The sequence below is a fragment of the Arvicola amphibius genome, chromosome 15, assembly GCF_903992535.2.
Source record: "Arvicola amphibius chromosome 15, mArvAmp1.2, whole genome shotgun sequence".
Taxonomy (NCBI): domain Eukaryota; kingdom Metazoa; phylum Chordata; class Mammalia; order Rodentia; family Cricetidae; genus Arvicola; species Arvicola amphibius.
In genome coordinates, this window is record NC_052061.1 from 35,637,747 (window position 1) to 35,653,967 (window position 16,221).

General features: G+C 42.0%; 1 protein-coding gene across 1 annotated transcript in view; it reads right to left on the minus strand.

Annotated features, from left to right (window-relative positions):
* Hydin (HYDIN axonemal central pair apparatus protein) overlaps positions 1-16,221 on the minus strand; it is a 325,609-nt gene that overhangs the window by 293,372 nt on the left and 16,016 nt on the right. Inside the window, exon 2 of the mRNA XM_038312407.1 lies at positions 1,980-2,137. Within this exon, the coding sequence (XP_038168335.1) occupies positions 1,980-2,114 (135 nt within the window). The 5' untranslated portion in view covers positions 2,115-2,137. The remainder of the gene's footprint in view (positions 1-1,979; positions 2,138-16,221) is intronic.

Genomic DNA, 16,221 nt, shown 5'->3' on the forward strand with positions numbered 1-16,221 from the left:
CTCAGCACCGTAATGAATAATTTGTATGTGCAGCTTTCAGTATAATTGTGGAATGCCACTAAGTTCCCTTATAAAATATTGAGGATAACTAAATTATACAAGAGAAGAGAAATCCCATGCACTTCTGAGGTCTGCATGCAGCAACTGAAAGTGGCATGCACTAGCCCTCCCTTACAGCTGCGAGGGAGGCACACAAAGGAACCCCAGAGAAAATAAGCCAAGGGACTGCACAGGGATCTGTCCAAAGAGCAGAGCACCTGTGCTCACACGAGATTTCTGGGAAGATAACTCCAAAAAAAAAAAAAAAAAAAAAGCAAAACAAAACACACACAACAAAACCACTTCCAAACATCAGATCTGAAGAGCAGAGACAGCTCTGTTTCTGAACCTACAGATCAGGTAAGCAGAGCGCTGGGGTGTTTAACTAGAGCACAACCGTGCTAAAAGGATATGTAAATCATAAAGGATCTTAGAGGTGTGATCCAGCCACTTAGAAAGGAAGGACGTATTCACAAGGAGCTGTATGCTTGCGTCAGAGCTGGGTCTTGCAGCCGATCGTATTCACACTCAAAAATCACAACACAAAGGGCTTCAATTCTTACCAATGTTATGAGAAGATACATGTAACTTGTTACTTACATAACAGTAGCCCAGCAGAGAATTAGCTGCCCAAACTTGTCACTGTAGTGCATTTGCGATTGTTGTTCTAAAAGGTTCTTATTGGTCCAGGCCTACTTTACATGCAAGGGGGGCATGATCATTGGCAGAGTCTATGCCAAGACTGTTTATAAGAGCTTGGAGTATGTAATTCAGCTGATTTAGGTTAGGGTCTAGAACTCTTCAATAATGCTTATCTCTGCAATTGAACTCATTTAAATGAAGACTTGTCTCTAACATAGCTGATTTAGGTTAAGGTCTAGAACTCTTCAATAATGCTTATCTCTGCAATTGAGCCCTTTTAAATGAAGACTTGTCTCTAACACAGCTTTCAACTTGGTTTTAAGTCCTTTTTGGCAGGAACACAGATCAGAGTAACAGAGTGTTAAGAGGTATCAGCAATAGTGTGGCTTAAATTGAAACAACAAAATCTTAACAACAGCAAGCCAGAGCCTTGTGTAGACAAGACCAGTAGCCACCACGAGAGGCAATGACTGACTTCATTTAATTAAAATGTAACTCGAGATTGGGTTTAAAACATAGGGAGTATCATTGCCAGCACCACACTTTTTTTTACTACTCTTTCCTACAGCTTGTGATTCATAATCCAGTCCCTAACACATCACTTTTCCACTCATTAGAAATATACCTATTTTTATTTTAAAAGAAAACTACCTATTTTCCCAGATATCAGCCATGTTTTATAATGCTCTGTGTCCTGCAAATTATAAAAACAACTCTTGCCAGTTCTCAAATAACAGATTATTGGGCTGAGCTGTGTGAGAATCTGATATTTGTCTCAAGTGAACTACACGAATGCAGTTCACGTGGCTCTACCTACCATTCAGAAACGTTTAGTAAGTTTAATCACATTGTTCCATGATTTGGGTGTGTCCCCCACAGTCACATGTCAAAGTCCTAGAGAAGGAATTAATGGTTCTCTGGTAGTTTAGGTCCCTTCCATCTACACATGGGTGCTTGCACATGGGGCCATTACTGGACAGAGTTACCCAGAGCTGGACTTCCTGGGCTCCGCAACTGCAAGCCCAAACAAACTTCTTTTCTTTATAAGTCGTCCAGTTTCTGACATCTGCTATAGGAACAGAAAATGGACTCTTATTCCAACTGATTACCCAATCCAACCCTGCACCTTGAAGAATTTAAGAACTCCTCCAGCTTTGGGGGGCATTCATGCTCTCCAACATTCTGGTGGCTGGAATGATATTAATCAGTGATTCTCTGATGTTCTGGAAGAACAAAAACAGCATTGACCCAAGTGTACTGCCCTATATATCTTACACTTAGATCCCATGATACGTTACCATCCGGTTCACTTCTTCCTCTGTGACCACTTTTGGGCTCATGGGTGGCAAGACTTTGCTCTGCAGTCCTGTGATCACTTTGGCCAGCCCCCTCTGCACAGCCCCCATGGATTCCTCAAGACTTTTACTTGTCATTTTCAGATATTTTCTTTGTTCACCTAAGGATAAGAAGGGGTGGATTTACAGCAGATATCAGTTACTTCCTGATGTGTGATTCCCCTCTGTATGCTATGAATGTGTTTTATTACCATTAGTTAATAAAGAAGCTGCTTTGTCCTATGGCAGGGCAGAATAAAGCCAGGTGGGAAATCTGAACAGAGATATATAGAGAGAATAGGTGGAGTCCAGGAGATGTTATGTAGCTGCTGAAGGAGGAAGACGCCTGAAACCTTACCAGTAGGCCACAGCCTCATGGTGATTATACAGATTCATAGAAATGGGTTAATTTAAGATGTAAGGGCTCGATAGGAATATGTCTAAGCTATTGGCCAAACAGTGCTGTAATTAATTTAGATTCTGTGTGATTATTTGGGTCTGGGAGGCTGGGAAATGAACTCACAGTCTCCACATACAAATGGCGTCCAACAAAGGGCAGTATCTTAAAGGCTGAAGGAGTTCCTATGATAGCTTCCTGAATACAGGACATACAATTTAACACGCATGGTGCTTGGCCTGGATGTATATCTGTGCACTATATACATGCAGATGCCCACAGAGGCAAAAAAAAGGGGCATTGAATCCCCTGGAACTGGAGTTACAGATGGTTATAAGCTACCACGTAGGTACCGGGAATTGAACTCGAGTCCTATAGAAGAGCAATCAGTGCTCCTACCCACTGAGCCATCTCTCTAGCTCCATGTTCTACATTACTTAAGTTTTTTCACATATGAGAAGGCTAAGAAAATCATCTTCAAAGTCATGTCAAATGTTTGGAACAAAAACACATTAAACAAGGAGTTGCATTCCACGTGACTAGATGCATTCCTATCTCAAGGTCAAGAATCCATGTTAAGCCAACTGCGGGCTTTTCTGCTCAGGAAGACATGAATGAAGGCACTAGCCATTCCTTCAGTTTGCCGTGTTTAACTTCCAAATACAATAAACAGGCACTGCTCACTAAAGACCTGTTATCTCTACTACTTGAACTTGATCCACTAAGTTCAAAGATTTGCCTCATGACAATCAACCCTACAAACAGATTAAACATGGGGCATCCCATCTTCACAGCTGGACAGAGACAAAAAAGAAAAAGAAAATACAAGCAGCAGGAAACAAGAGGGAGAAAAAGAAGAAAAATGTTTTATGGAAACATTTAAATTTTATACTCATAAATAAGTTACTCGTAAATCTACATGCTAGGATGTCTCTCTGTGTGTCTTTATGGCTTTTGAGATAGTCAACGTAGCTCTTGTGATCACTGTGTCCCAAGGTGATACTCTGCCATACCAGATTTGGGGGCTCCCATCCTGTGCAAGTTGGTTCTATGGTCACCCAGTCCTTTGATGCAGTTCACCTGCTCCTTCAGGTAATGAGTCCAGATGAACCCACCTCCTCGGGCTCATTTTCTCCCGGAGCCAGCTTGTGCAGACCCAGTAGTCCCTAGACTTTTTAGACTGACTTACTAAGGCAACAGTGTGACATCACTTCACCCCAATTTTTCCTAGTTTGAATACACTTTCACACCGCCTACATGACATGCTCTTTTAGAAACAAAACATAAACACAAAGGCTCTGCTCTAAACAAATCATAGTAAAAATATATAAAGAGCCCAAAATGACATCAGTCGCATTTGTCTTACGCCCTGGCAGGGTAGGGCTGACAGGCAGCAGCTGTTTATGATGACAGGTGATAGATGCAAGGTAATTGGTCAACTCGTTAGCATCTTTCCCTCTCTCAGCCCCTCTCGGAGGAAATGGCAGACGGGGTCAAGCATTCTCATGGCAGTCCAGGAGTGCAGCTGTGCTGTCTGGGTTCATATTTTCACCAATAAAAAAACTGATAGATATTGAAATTCTGCAGCCCCTGTCAAAAGAGGTTTACTTCTTTCTGGTCTCTGTCCTTCAAGTTTGCCTTTGAGTGGTGTCATGCAATCATTACATATTTCTTCCATGGCACTGGTTTCCGTTAAGGGACAGTTCGTGACAATATCAACAAACACGACCCAGTTTTGTGCTTTTGGTAAAACCGGGCTCAGGCCTTTCCACTACGCTTCCTTCTGTTCCCCAAATATCTCTATCTCTAGGTGCGCTCAGTCAGAAGTCTCCTAGACCTTGTAAATGTCAGAGAGCAGCTCTTCAGGGCAGGCGAGGTCCCGCTAGAACATCAATATGGCAGGTAGACGCAGATGGCTGCTTGGGAGCCCAGAGCTCAGAGCAAGCGCTGTAGTGGTCAGCAACCACGGAAACTCACGATTTTTAAGAAGCAAGCCAGAGATTTAGTTAAGCTCTTAAGTTATTGAGGTTACAGAAGCACATTTGATCATGGAAAAACCCAGGGAAGACAGCAGGCAAGATCTCTTCTGTATTAGTCAGGGTTTTCTAATAGGACAGAACCAATAGAATGAACCCCCCCCACACACACACACACACAAAGGAGATTTACTAGGCTGCCTTACAGGATGTAGTCTGGGTAACCCAGCAATGGCTCTCACAACAGGAAGGCCAAGAATCCGATAGCTGTTCAGTTCATGACGCTGGATGTCTCAGCAGTCTTGACTGGGTGCTGGGGTCCTAGAAAGCTGCTATCTTCAGTCTATGGTAAAAGTAGATTCTAATACCCAAGAAGCAATGCCACAACAGTATAGACGGACTTGCCAATAAGAATGAGGGCGAGCAGTCAAAAGGCAAAGCTTCACTCTCCCGTGTCCTTTGATGAGGACTGCCACCAGAAGGTGTGACCTAGGCGTAGGGTGGGTTTTTCTGCTTCAGATAATCTGGTGAGGAAAACCCCTCATGGGCATGCACAGCAGTGTGCGGGTTGACAACTAAGATAAGCCATCACTACTCCCTGAGGAATCTACTAGAAAATGAGCTTCATCCAGTCAAGGAACTGAAGAATTTCAGTCAAAAGACCGACAATGGATATTTATTGTGTTCAGCTAAAACCGAAATGAAGTTGAGGACACGAGGCAAAGTATGCAAACATTTTCGGAGAAAGTGAAAAAAATAGAATTTAAGGCTGGATGGGGAAAAGAGAAAGCAAGGAGTAGAATAAGAGCGAGTACGGTACACATCATGGGCAGGCATCAAACTGACCAGTCAGGATAAAGGAAGATAAAGGGGATTATTGCAGAAAGCTTATAAGACATAAGTCTGTACCATCTGTTCCCTGGCATTTGTATACTTGAATCATCTCTCCCTTTGAATACATGCTATGCTTAGGCACTTCAGAGAACACAGTACGGTCTGAGTGGTGGGGTCCTATTCTACAGGTCTGTCTTGGTACCTCTGGCTCTTTCTCTCTCAGATCACTGTCTGCCATATTGTTGGGTAGTCCAGAAACCTACATAGAGAACCGTACTGTGAACTGTGAACTAGGCCTGCACAATGGTGTGGATGTGCTTAAAAATGGGTCTTCTGAGGCCCGCTGGCAGCAGTTGAATGAGCTGTAGGTAGTGTCTAGACAGAGTCGAATCCAGGCAATGGCACGCCTGGAGCTGCACGAGAGGGGCCCAGATAGGGGGCATTCAGGTGTGTCCCATCCAAATTCCTAAGACGGGAACTGTGAGGAAAATAAATACCCACTGTTTTAAACCACTACTTGGACACTTTGTTATGCAGCAGTAGGTAAATAATGGAGACTTATAAAAGAGCTAATATAGAAGAAACTATTGGCGTATAAAGGCTTGAGGTCTGCTGAGCTCTCTCGGGAAGCTCCTTCATGAAAGTAATAAACATTTCATATTTTCTATTATTGGTCCATGAGTGTCTTTCACCAGCCTGGGCATCTTCAAATTTTATTCAGTGAGGGGAATTCTGTCTTTGAGAGGTAACATTACCAGAAGCAATAAAAAAACAAGGATACCTATGTATGGTGAAACCTAACACTGTACATATTCACTGCTTATATAAAGCAGGAATTACAGATCTCACTTGATGCACCCCACAACACCCCTGAGAACCCATAAACAAAAGACCAGACCTAGTTCTAGCTAAGCTTCTAGACCCTCCCGCAAGGCAGTTGGAGAGAGGGGAAATGGATGAACAAGAACCTCCTATAAGAACATGGCTTAGGCCAAATTCAGGACGTGGGGAAAGTCACAGGAAATAAGAAAAGCTTAGCAGAGCAATAAATTGCTTGAGGAGAGAAGAGAGACTGAACGTGAAATAGAGTCTTTAACCAACCAGGTTAAATGAGGACAGACCTCATTTAGCTTCTGGGACCCCCAAATGAATAATAAAAGATAAAAAATCATCGTTGTTCAGTGAATTAATTACTTTTAATTTTTAGCTAATTAAGATCACATCAAACCCTATCCATTCTCAAAGCTTAGTGGCTCTGTTGCTGTAAGTACTTGCTAGATATATCAACTAACATAAAATATGCTTTAAAAATTATTAGGTAGGCTCACACTGCAGTGAACCTGAGCATTTGTAAGGAAGTTATTATATATTAGTAATTTTGGGGAAAAATTGTAAGTAAAGAGAAATCATGTCTGATATTGACCTTAAAATACTCCAGAAAAAAAGTGTGTCTCTATGTGCTTGTATGTGGTGCAAGGCAGACACAACAAAAGATGGAGAATGTTGTGCACTATTGAAGCTGGTTCATAATATACTTTCTAATATGTGCATGTTTTAAATTTTTCATAATTAAAGATATTAATAAGGATAGCATCCTAGTCACCATTCTATTGCTGTGAAATTGAGACCAAGGCAGCTCCTAGAAAAGAAAGCATAACTGGGGGCTGGCTTACAGTTTCAGAGGGTCAGTCCATTGTCATCCTAGCAAGCATGGCCACGTGCAGGCAGGTGCTGGAGCAGTAGCGGAGAGCCACATCGTGATCCATAGGCAGAGACAGACAGACAGACTGACTGACTGACTGTGGGTTTGGCATGGACTTTTGAAACCTCAAAATCCACCACCAGTGACACACTTCCTCCAACAAGGCCACTAATTTTTTCCTAATCGTTTTAATCCTTTCAAAAAGTGCCACTCCCTGTTGACAAGGCATTCAAATATATGAGCGCACGGGGCCATTTTTATTCAAACCACCACAGGCGATGAGACAGCTCAGTCACTGACATGTGTATGTTCCACAAGCATGAATACACATATGAAAAACAGGCAAATGGCCCACATTTCTAATCCCAGTGCTGGGAAGATGGAGACAGGTGGATCAGATAAAAACAAGTTACATGATTGTAATACACAGCGGCATGGTGCAGAGTAACCATCCCTAATCTAAGGTAGCATTAGGGCAACAGCAAGGAAAAGCTGGACCACTATGTGAAATTATTAAACGCATGGCATTGCCTTTATTTGCTCATGAACCTATTAACACAAGCTCCTTGACTATAAAGCTCACACAACACTGGCACATAGAAGGGGCTTGGCAGATAACTGTCCAGCTGCGTGGGTATTAAATTGTGCTCACACAAAGAATTTTTAAGGAGGCCCAGACACTTCTCAGACTAAACACTTCAAGCTTTGCTTTGTCTTCCTTAACTTAAATGTCAAGTTTCAACCTCTGTATTTCTACCTAACAAAGTTTAGGCTGAGTAAGTGCCCACTGTCTGTGACTTGATAGCTTCTTTTCAAATGTAATGAACGATGAAGAGCCAGGAAAATGTGTTCCCAGCTAACCCTTAGGACAGAACTTGGGAATTTGCACTAGAGCTCTGACTTTATATATTTGTACCACCGGATTCCTGTGTGTGATGCTGGGGAATAGATGCTCTTAAGCACAAAATTCATTTTCTATAGGGAGTTATATTTTCTTCAGTCTCAGGAACTCATGATAGAGACAAGTCTACAAGAGTTCAAATTCAGAAAGGATTGCTGCTTGGGAAAGCAGAATTTCCTGATGTGTGTTATTAAATCGGTGAATGTCTCCAGATGCTGCAGGACTGTGTGCTTGTCACATTAATAACTATCATGATGGCCACACTCATGCCTCCATCCGTCATCTCCACGCTTGGCCTTTCATCCTAGACGCCTCCAAATGTATCGCCGCCTGCCTCCCCTTTATCATCTTCCAGTTCCAAACCCTGCATCTTCTCTCAGAAAAGAGAAACAGAAAATGGCCAATTTGCTCCAAAATTAACTCTCAGAAATGTTCAGATCCTTTCTAGCCAGTGAGAATTATACGGACTGTAAACAAACTTGAGACATCTTTGGAGCCAAACACTGTGTTTGGCATTTATGATACACTTCGTTGGCCCATGCCCTTTTAGCACATTTTAACAAATAGGAGCTTTGATAGACAAAAATGCTTCTTCCCAGTTAGAAGTTATTTTTTCTTTTCAGGAAAAAAAAAAAGGAGATAAACCAAATCCCCAGTGAAATCTCATTTCTACTAGCCCAAAGATTCTAGAATTATTACAACTGGAAGTTAGGCACCTTGGACCTCGGTAATGACAATGACAGCAATGTCTGCTCTGCTCGTTACCCGCTGCCACACAACTGACCAAACAACACTGCTTCCATGACCCTGAACCAGGCTTGTAATTGATATCCCAAGTTCCAGCAACCTGAAAGACTGTAGAAAGCTTGGCTGGGTGACTTGGGCATGGACACTCTAGTGATGTAGTCAAAGATGGCACTAAGGCCACAAAATCTGAAGCCTTCACTAGGGTTAGAAAATTCCAGATGACTCATTCATAGAGCTGGAAAGCTGGGCCTGGATGTCAGTGCAATTGATCCTCTAATAGACCTCTCATCAGGACTGCTTGAATGTCCCCCAAAGCATAGGGACAGGCATAAGCAAGCCAGGAGATCATGTAGAAGCATAAACACAATGTTATTTTCAATCCAAAAGTTGCACAATCATTACACATCTGGCCATGCAGATCATCTCATTTCAGTGTGGGAAAAACCACAACAGGACATAACTATCAGGTAACTGGGAGCCATCTTGGAAACTACCTCCAGGGGCTTATCAGAAAGTTTAAATGTGATAGTAGTTGCAAAGAATACTTTGCCCAGCTCCTGACACATAATGGTTCTTGGCATTGCTGTTGTTATGCCATTTAGTTAAAGCCAAAGCAGCAAGAAGAACGTCTAAAGAGAAGAAAATTCTATTCAATTACTCTTGCTTGCTGAAGGTAAATGTGAGAGCTGACGGCCACCCACACATCTTCAACCTCTGATTTTACAGTTGTGTGGTGGCAGAGGGAGCCATTCCCCTGTGGGTTGTGAGGCTGAACACCACATTAGCAGGAAAGGAGCAAAGGGAGAATATCAACACAACAGGACTTTTTGTTGTGAGTTGGGGTTTCTTTGGGCACTCACTGAGCAAAAAGATTGTCATTTTATAATCCTGCTTCATCTTCGGCTATCCTCCTGTCCCTCAAGCTGTTATACTTCTTGATTTTCTATGTGTTTGATATCTTTAAAATTGAATTATTTCTGATGCTACCAGTTTCACATTGGCCTCTGCTCCCTTCCCCTTGAATATTTGTTGAAAACAATGTTTCCCTGCAGGATGTGACTTCCTCTAGCTCAGGTAGATCAAAGAGAGAATTTTCAGAAGGAACCCTCTTATTTGACCCATGTTAGAGAAAAGTAAGATTCAGATATACAAAGGAAAGCAACTTTTCCAAGATCAAACTACAGAGTAGAACTGCCTTTTCAGAGGAAAACATCAAGTGTTAAAAACTTGCTTAAACTTTAGAAGCTTCTAGACTTGACACACTGAGAAAGTCAAACAGCAAACTAAAAGTCATATAAGAAGAAGGTAACAGGATAGAAAGGAAGCTGCCAGACGTTCTTGTAAACTGTGAGCTCCAATTCACATTATTTTTTAAAAAATGGTATTTTATTATGTCAATTGTACAAAATAGTCTGTTTCATTATAGTGCTTTCATTTATGCATATAATCTTACGGCTATGCCATGAGTATAAGAATTATAGTTCTAGGGCTGGCCAGATGTCTCAGTAGGTAAAGTACCTGCAGGACAAGCGTGAGAATCTGTGTTTGGATCCCAGCATTCATGGAAAAGCCAGGCGGGCATGGTGGTGAGTGCCTATAACCTTAGCATGAGGAAGGGAAAGAGCCAGGTGCGTCCCCAGAGCTTGGGGCCGGCAGTTTAGCCAACCAATGAATCCTGGATTCAATGAGAGACTCTGCCTCACATACTAGGGTGGAGAGCAATAAAGAAAGATACCTGATGTTAACCTCTGCCTTCCACATGTGCATGTGAGTATGCATATATTTGTAGACACGCACACACATTCACACACACACACACACACACACCATTATCCCTAGCAATTAGAGAAACACAAGTAAAACAACTTTGTGATTTCATCTTACCCTAATCAGAATGGCAAAGATCAACAAAAGAACAACAAATCTAGAGAGGATGTAGGGAAATGGAATCCTCTTTCACTGTTGCTGGGTCTGTAAAACAGAGTGGAGAACCTTCCAAAGGCTAAAACTAAAGTCTACCACACGACCCAGCTATAGCACTCCTCAGCATCTGCCCAAAGGACTCCTAGTCCACAGCTACTTGCTCAGCCTTGTTCATTCCTGCTCTATTCTCAATAGGCGGGAAATGGAAACAATGTGAATGTTCTTCAGCTGAGGAATTGATGAAAGCATAGTGTGCACACACTATAGAATGCCATTCAGCGCTGAAAAAAATGAAATCATGACATTTTCAGGCAAATGGATGAACCTAGAAAAGATCATATTGAGTGAAGTAACCCAGACCCAGAAAGATAAACTGCATGTCTCTCTCATCTGTGGTTCACAGCTCCAAATCTGCACATGTGCATATTAAATCATACTATTATCTATCTACCTAAGCTTAGATATAATAAGTCTATTATATATAAATATATAAAATTTAAACTATATATAAATATATATTTATGTGTATAAATATAAAAATTCATTTAAAATATATCTGGGCTGATAATATTCCCTTCAAGAGCCACTGACTCTCTAACAAAGGTCCGAATACATGGTAAGAGAACCCTCCTTTGGAGTTGTTGTTTATGGTTGTCCCAGAATAGCCAAAATTCTGTTGCCCCTGGATGCTTCTCAGAAATGGATATTAAGTGCCCATTGTGGAAGACACATTCTTAAATTCAGATACAAGACCCAGAGGATCCAAAATGGTTCTGACTTGAAAGCCTCCTCCCTGAGGATTAATTTTCATGGTACCATACAAAGCCACTCAAACTTCCAAAGAAGAGAAGCAGCTAAGAGTCCTACCCAGCTATGATGCTTATGAACTGAACCAATGAGCCAGCATGGCATGATATCCCTAAGGGTGTGATAGTGGCACACATACCTTGGGGGTAACCAACAACTCTCTGATGGGACTTAAGGCCTGCTCAACAAGAGAAAAAGCATGCCTGCTGGTGGAAACTAGCCAACTACCCAAGGCTGCTGAAGTCAAGGATCTTAGAGCAGAACCTACAACAGCCACTTTGTTAAACCAGCATAATTCCTATGTATATTCTAAATATTTATCCTTATACCCACAGGTAAGTATAGCTCTCATCCCTCATCAAAGAAATATCTCTTTCAAACAGATGAAGAACATTACAGAAAAACATGAGTGACCAAAACACAGAGAACAACAAGTAACCTTGTCGTGTCCAGCCCCAACTGATACATCTACAACACAGTGAGTGCCTGCATCTAAGGTTCACACAGTGTGGTAAAGAGGGCACAGACAGTTGTAAGAGCCAGAGGAGCTATGGGCACCTGATAGTTGCTAGGCAAGGAAGAATCACTTTTCTTTTCTTTTTTCTTTTTTCTTTTTGGTTTTTTTTTCGAGACAGGGTTTCCCTGTAGTTTCTAGAGCCTGTCCTGGAACTAGCTCTTGTAGACCAGGCTGGCCTCGAACTCAGAGATCCGCCTGCCTCTGCCTCCCAAGTGCTGGGATTAAAGGCATGCGCCACTACCGCCTGGCCTGGAAGAATCACTTTTCAAGTGGAGTGTGGCCACTGGTAGCTTTTCCATGCCTCAGTGGAGGACCCCATGCACATATGGGAATCACTAGTTGGACTCAATAGGTAGTGATGTGGGATGTCCTTCTGCATATGTGTTGCTTTTATTGGTTAATGAATAAAGCTGCTTTGGCCTATAGCAGAGCAGAATATAGCCAGACTGAAATTGATAGATAGACAGTAGGCAGAGTCAAAGAGATGCCATGTAGCCACCAAAGCAGACAGACACCCCTGGAACCTTACCAGTAAATCATGAACCTCGTAGTAAAAGATAAAATACTAGGAATGGGTTAATTGAAGATGTAAGAGCTAGCTAGGAATACACTAGAGTCATTGGCCAAACAGTACTGCAATTAATATAGCTTCTGTGTAATTATTTTGGGTCTGGGCAGTCGGGAAACAAACAAGCAGCCTCCATCTACAGGATATAAATTAATCAATCAATCGATCAATCAATCAATCAGTCAAAAGGATTGGAAGTTTGGAGGAAGATGTAATGGGGCTAGGGAGAGAAGTGAAGAATAAATATGAACAACAGACATTGTATACATATATGGTATGTTCAAAGAATAAATAAAAATTAAAATATGAAACTTTTAAAGAATAGAAACATCATTAAAGGGAAAAGTCCTCACAAATGCACTACTTAACGCATTCTTACATTACAGGGGTTAGACCTGTGGACTAAACACCCAGGACAAGAAACAAAACACAGCAAGCCGGCTTCACAATGCTGAGCTCTTTCTACCCACCACAGGAAACCTTGCTGTCACAGAATCCAGTCTTTCACAATTTAAACAAACATCCCTGAGCATAACAACAGCTGTACTGGCTGGTTTTGTGTGTCAACTTGACACAGGCTGGAGTTATCAGAAGAAGGAGCCCCAGCTGAGGAAATACCTCCTTGAGATTCATGTGTAAGGCATTTTTCTCATTTTGGGATCAATGGGGGAGGGCGCAGTCCACAGTGGGTGGTACCATTCTGGGCTGTTGGTCCTGGGTTTAGGTGGGCTAAGCAAGCCACAGGAAGCAAGCCAGTAAGCAGCACTCCTCCGTGACCTCTGCATCAGCTCCTGTTTCCAGGATCCTGCCCTATTTGAGTTCCTGTCCCGGCTTCCTTCAGCAATGAACAGCAATGCTGAAGGGTAAGCCCAACAAACCCTTTCCTTCCAAACTTGCATTTTGGTCATGGTGTTTCATCGCAGCAATAGAAACCCTAACTAAGACAGTAGTTAACCGTGATGAATAATATTTGGAAGGATGGAATTATACAGTGTGCACCCATCCATGTCTAGCTTCTGTGATCTAATTTGTGCATGCGTGTGTGTGTGTGTGTGTGTGTGTATGCGCACGCGTATATAGCTATTCACTGTAAGTCACATATAATTGTCCCCTGCAATTTATTTATCCATTCTACCACTGATTATCATCTGGGTGTTCTCCAACACAATGAATTATAACGCCATACATAGTTTTGTAAATGTAAAGAGGGAGACAAGCAGATTGTACATCCAAGAAACTGTCAGCTCAGAGGATGCATTTAAGGCAGCTGCCTGCACACAGGCACAGGCACACATTTCCCATTCATCTATTCTTTATGTGTTCTGAGATGATTGGGCAATTTACATCATTTCTACTGAAAATAAAATCTGCCATGAAGAAGATATATTGAAACTATCATTTACTGACAACTCAAAATTTTAGGATCCAAACATCAATGCTAGCTTCTTCATATCTTACTAGCAACAACAGATCCAGAGACTACCACCCTCTAGGTTAGCAATAACCATTTCTTAACTTTTTACATTTATTTATTGTGTATATACCTATGTCTACATATGTGTGTATGACGTAGGGAGTTCACAAGACACCTTGTAGGAGTTCTCTTCTTCTGTTATGTGGGCTTTGGGGATCAATTTGAGTTGTCAGACTTGGCAACAAGCGCCTTTACCTTCTGAGTCATCTTGCTGGCTCTAGCCTAGTATTTCTTTTTTTTTTTTTAAGATTTATTTATTTTATGTGGATTGGGGTTTGCCTGCATGTGTGTCTGTGTGAGGGTGTCGGATTCCCTGGAACTGAAGTTATAGACAGTTGTGAGCCACCATGTGGGTGCTGGGAATCAAATCTAGGTCCTCTGGAAGAGCAGCCAGTGCTCTTAACAACTGAGCCATCTCTCCAGCCCCAAGCCTAGTATTTCTTAGTGGCTTTGAGAAACAACTCAAAGAAAACGGTTATTAATTTCCTTTTCCCAACACTTGCATTGGTCCCTTTTCGCATCTAGTTGCTATAATGATTACAATCTGTAGCGTTTTCTAACATGAGAAAATAGCTTTCCAAATGCTGAAAATGAGTTAAAAATCATTTTCTCAACTCTATTTTGCTTGGATTCAAAACGGTACTCTCAAATACTGTTTAGCAGCTTTTAAGATTTTGTTGGGGGGGGGGGGTGTATATCCACACACTGGTGTGCAAGTGTGTATACATGTGTGTGCATGGAGAGGCTAAAGGACATTGAGTGTTTTCCTCTGCTGCTCCTCACCTAAGTTTTTGAGTCAGGGTCTTCCTCTGGACTAGTTTATCACCGCTTTGGCTAGGCTAGATGGCCAGAAAGCTCCTGGCGTCCATGGTCTCCTCCCAACACTGCAGGTTCAGGCTTTCATAGCTACGCCCGAGTTTTATACGGGCTTCAAACTCAGGTTCTCCTGATTGCACAGCAAGTGTTCTCGCCCGCTGAGCCCTGGCCCCATCTCCAGCTTTTAATCATTTTTTACAATAAAGACATCTGAGGAATTCTTGTGGTTATCTAGTGTAATACTTTCCCATCATCCTCTTCTCCAGTAAGAATCCATCCACTGTCCTCTCCAGAAGAGCAGGTAACCAGTAGCTGCAGCCTAATCAGAACTTCCTGTTCTCTGTTCTGCGTGACTGTGGAGATACATGTGTGACAGGTGACACTAACAGTCACAATGTTCTAACTAAATGGACTTGCTTTGATTAAGCCCCATGAGAGTAAGCTGCTATCACCCGAAATCCAGCACCTTCTATGAGAATTGCTACTTATAGGTATCATACATTTACCTGAAATTTATTCATCGAGTTCATTAGGAGGGGTTTATAACTGCTATCCAATGGCACGAATTGCTATTTCCAAGCAAATTGAAAATGATTATCAATTAGGAGATAATAGGCTTATACATAATTGAAAATATAGGCAATTCCCAGATCAATTGATCTGTGCTAAGGGTGCCAAGTGCACTTTACAATGCCTAGAAACCTGGAACTTAGGAGGAATCACTAGATATTTGCAGTAGATAACCCATATCTGTTAATCCTACACCAAGTATTCATACTTGTTAATACACCAAATGTTCTGTTCTTAGAAAGCTCACATTTGGGTGTAACCAGCACACAGCAAAGTGTTTGCAGAAGGTCGCAGGAGTCTGAAGATTCCTGGTCTTTGGATGGGTGAGTTCAAGTTCACAGAACATGTGAGTCTAGAGAGAAATTGTTCATTTCCAGATTCTAGAGATCAGAAAGCTACCACTTTTCTATACATTCTCAACGAACTCACAATTCAACTTGCAAATATTATTTAGAAGTGATCCTGTCATACCCCCCCCCCCCCAGTGCCTGCGAATCAGACTCCTTCCACAGACTGTGTGTACACAGAGGAACGAGTTCAGATTCACTCTTTGACCCTGTTTATGGCTCCCAGTGACACCAGCAAAGAGAGAGCTTTCATCAGTGTCTGCCAGCCACTGGGGCTGTCACTCGCCATTCCCAGAAGCAAGTGACCAGCAGGCTCATTTGACCCTTCTCTACTGAGTGCTCTCCACTCATCTCTGGCGGGTACACATTCACTAGAAGCTACCAGGTAAGTGTGGCGTTTCTGCCTTTTATTAAAATGTCAAATGCAATTCTTTGAGTTCATGTTGGATGGCTGTAACAGCAGAGTTCAATAATGAAAACCAGTGACAGAGATTGGTTACACGCCATAACGCTGTACTCAAGTTGTCTGACAGGCAACAGGGTCATTTTTCTTCTCTTTGTTATTAGGCTGGCAAACACTGACTAGGAAATTCTTACTGTGTCTCTTTCGTGGGGATTGGGTAGATT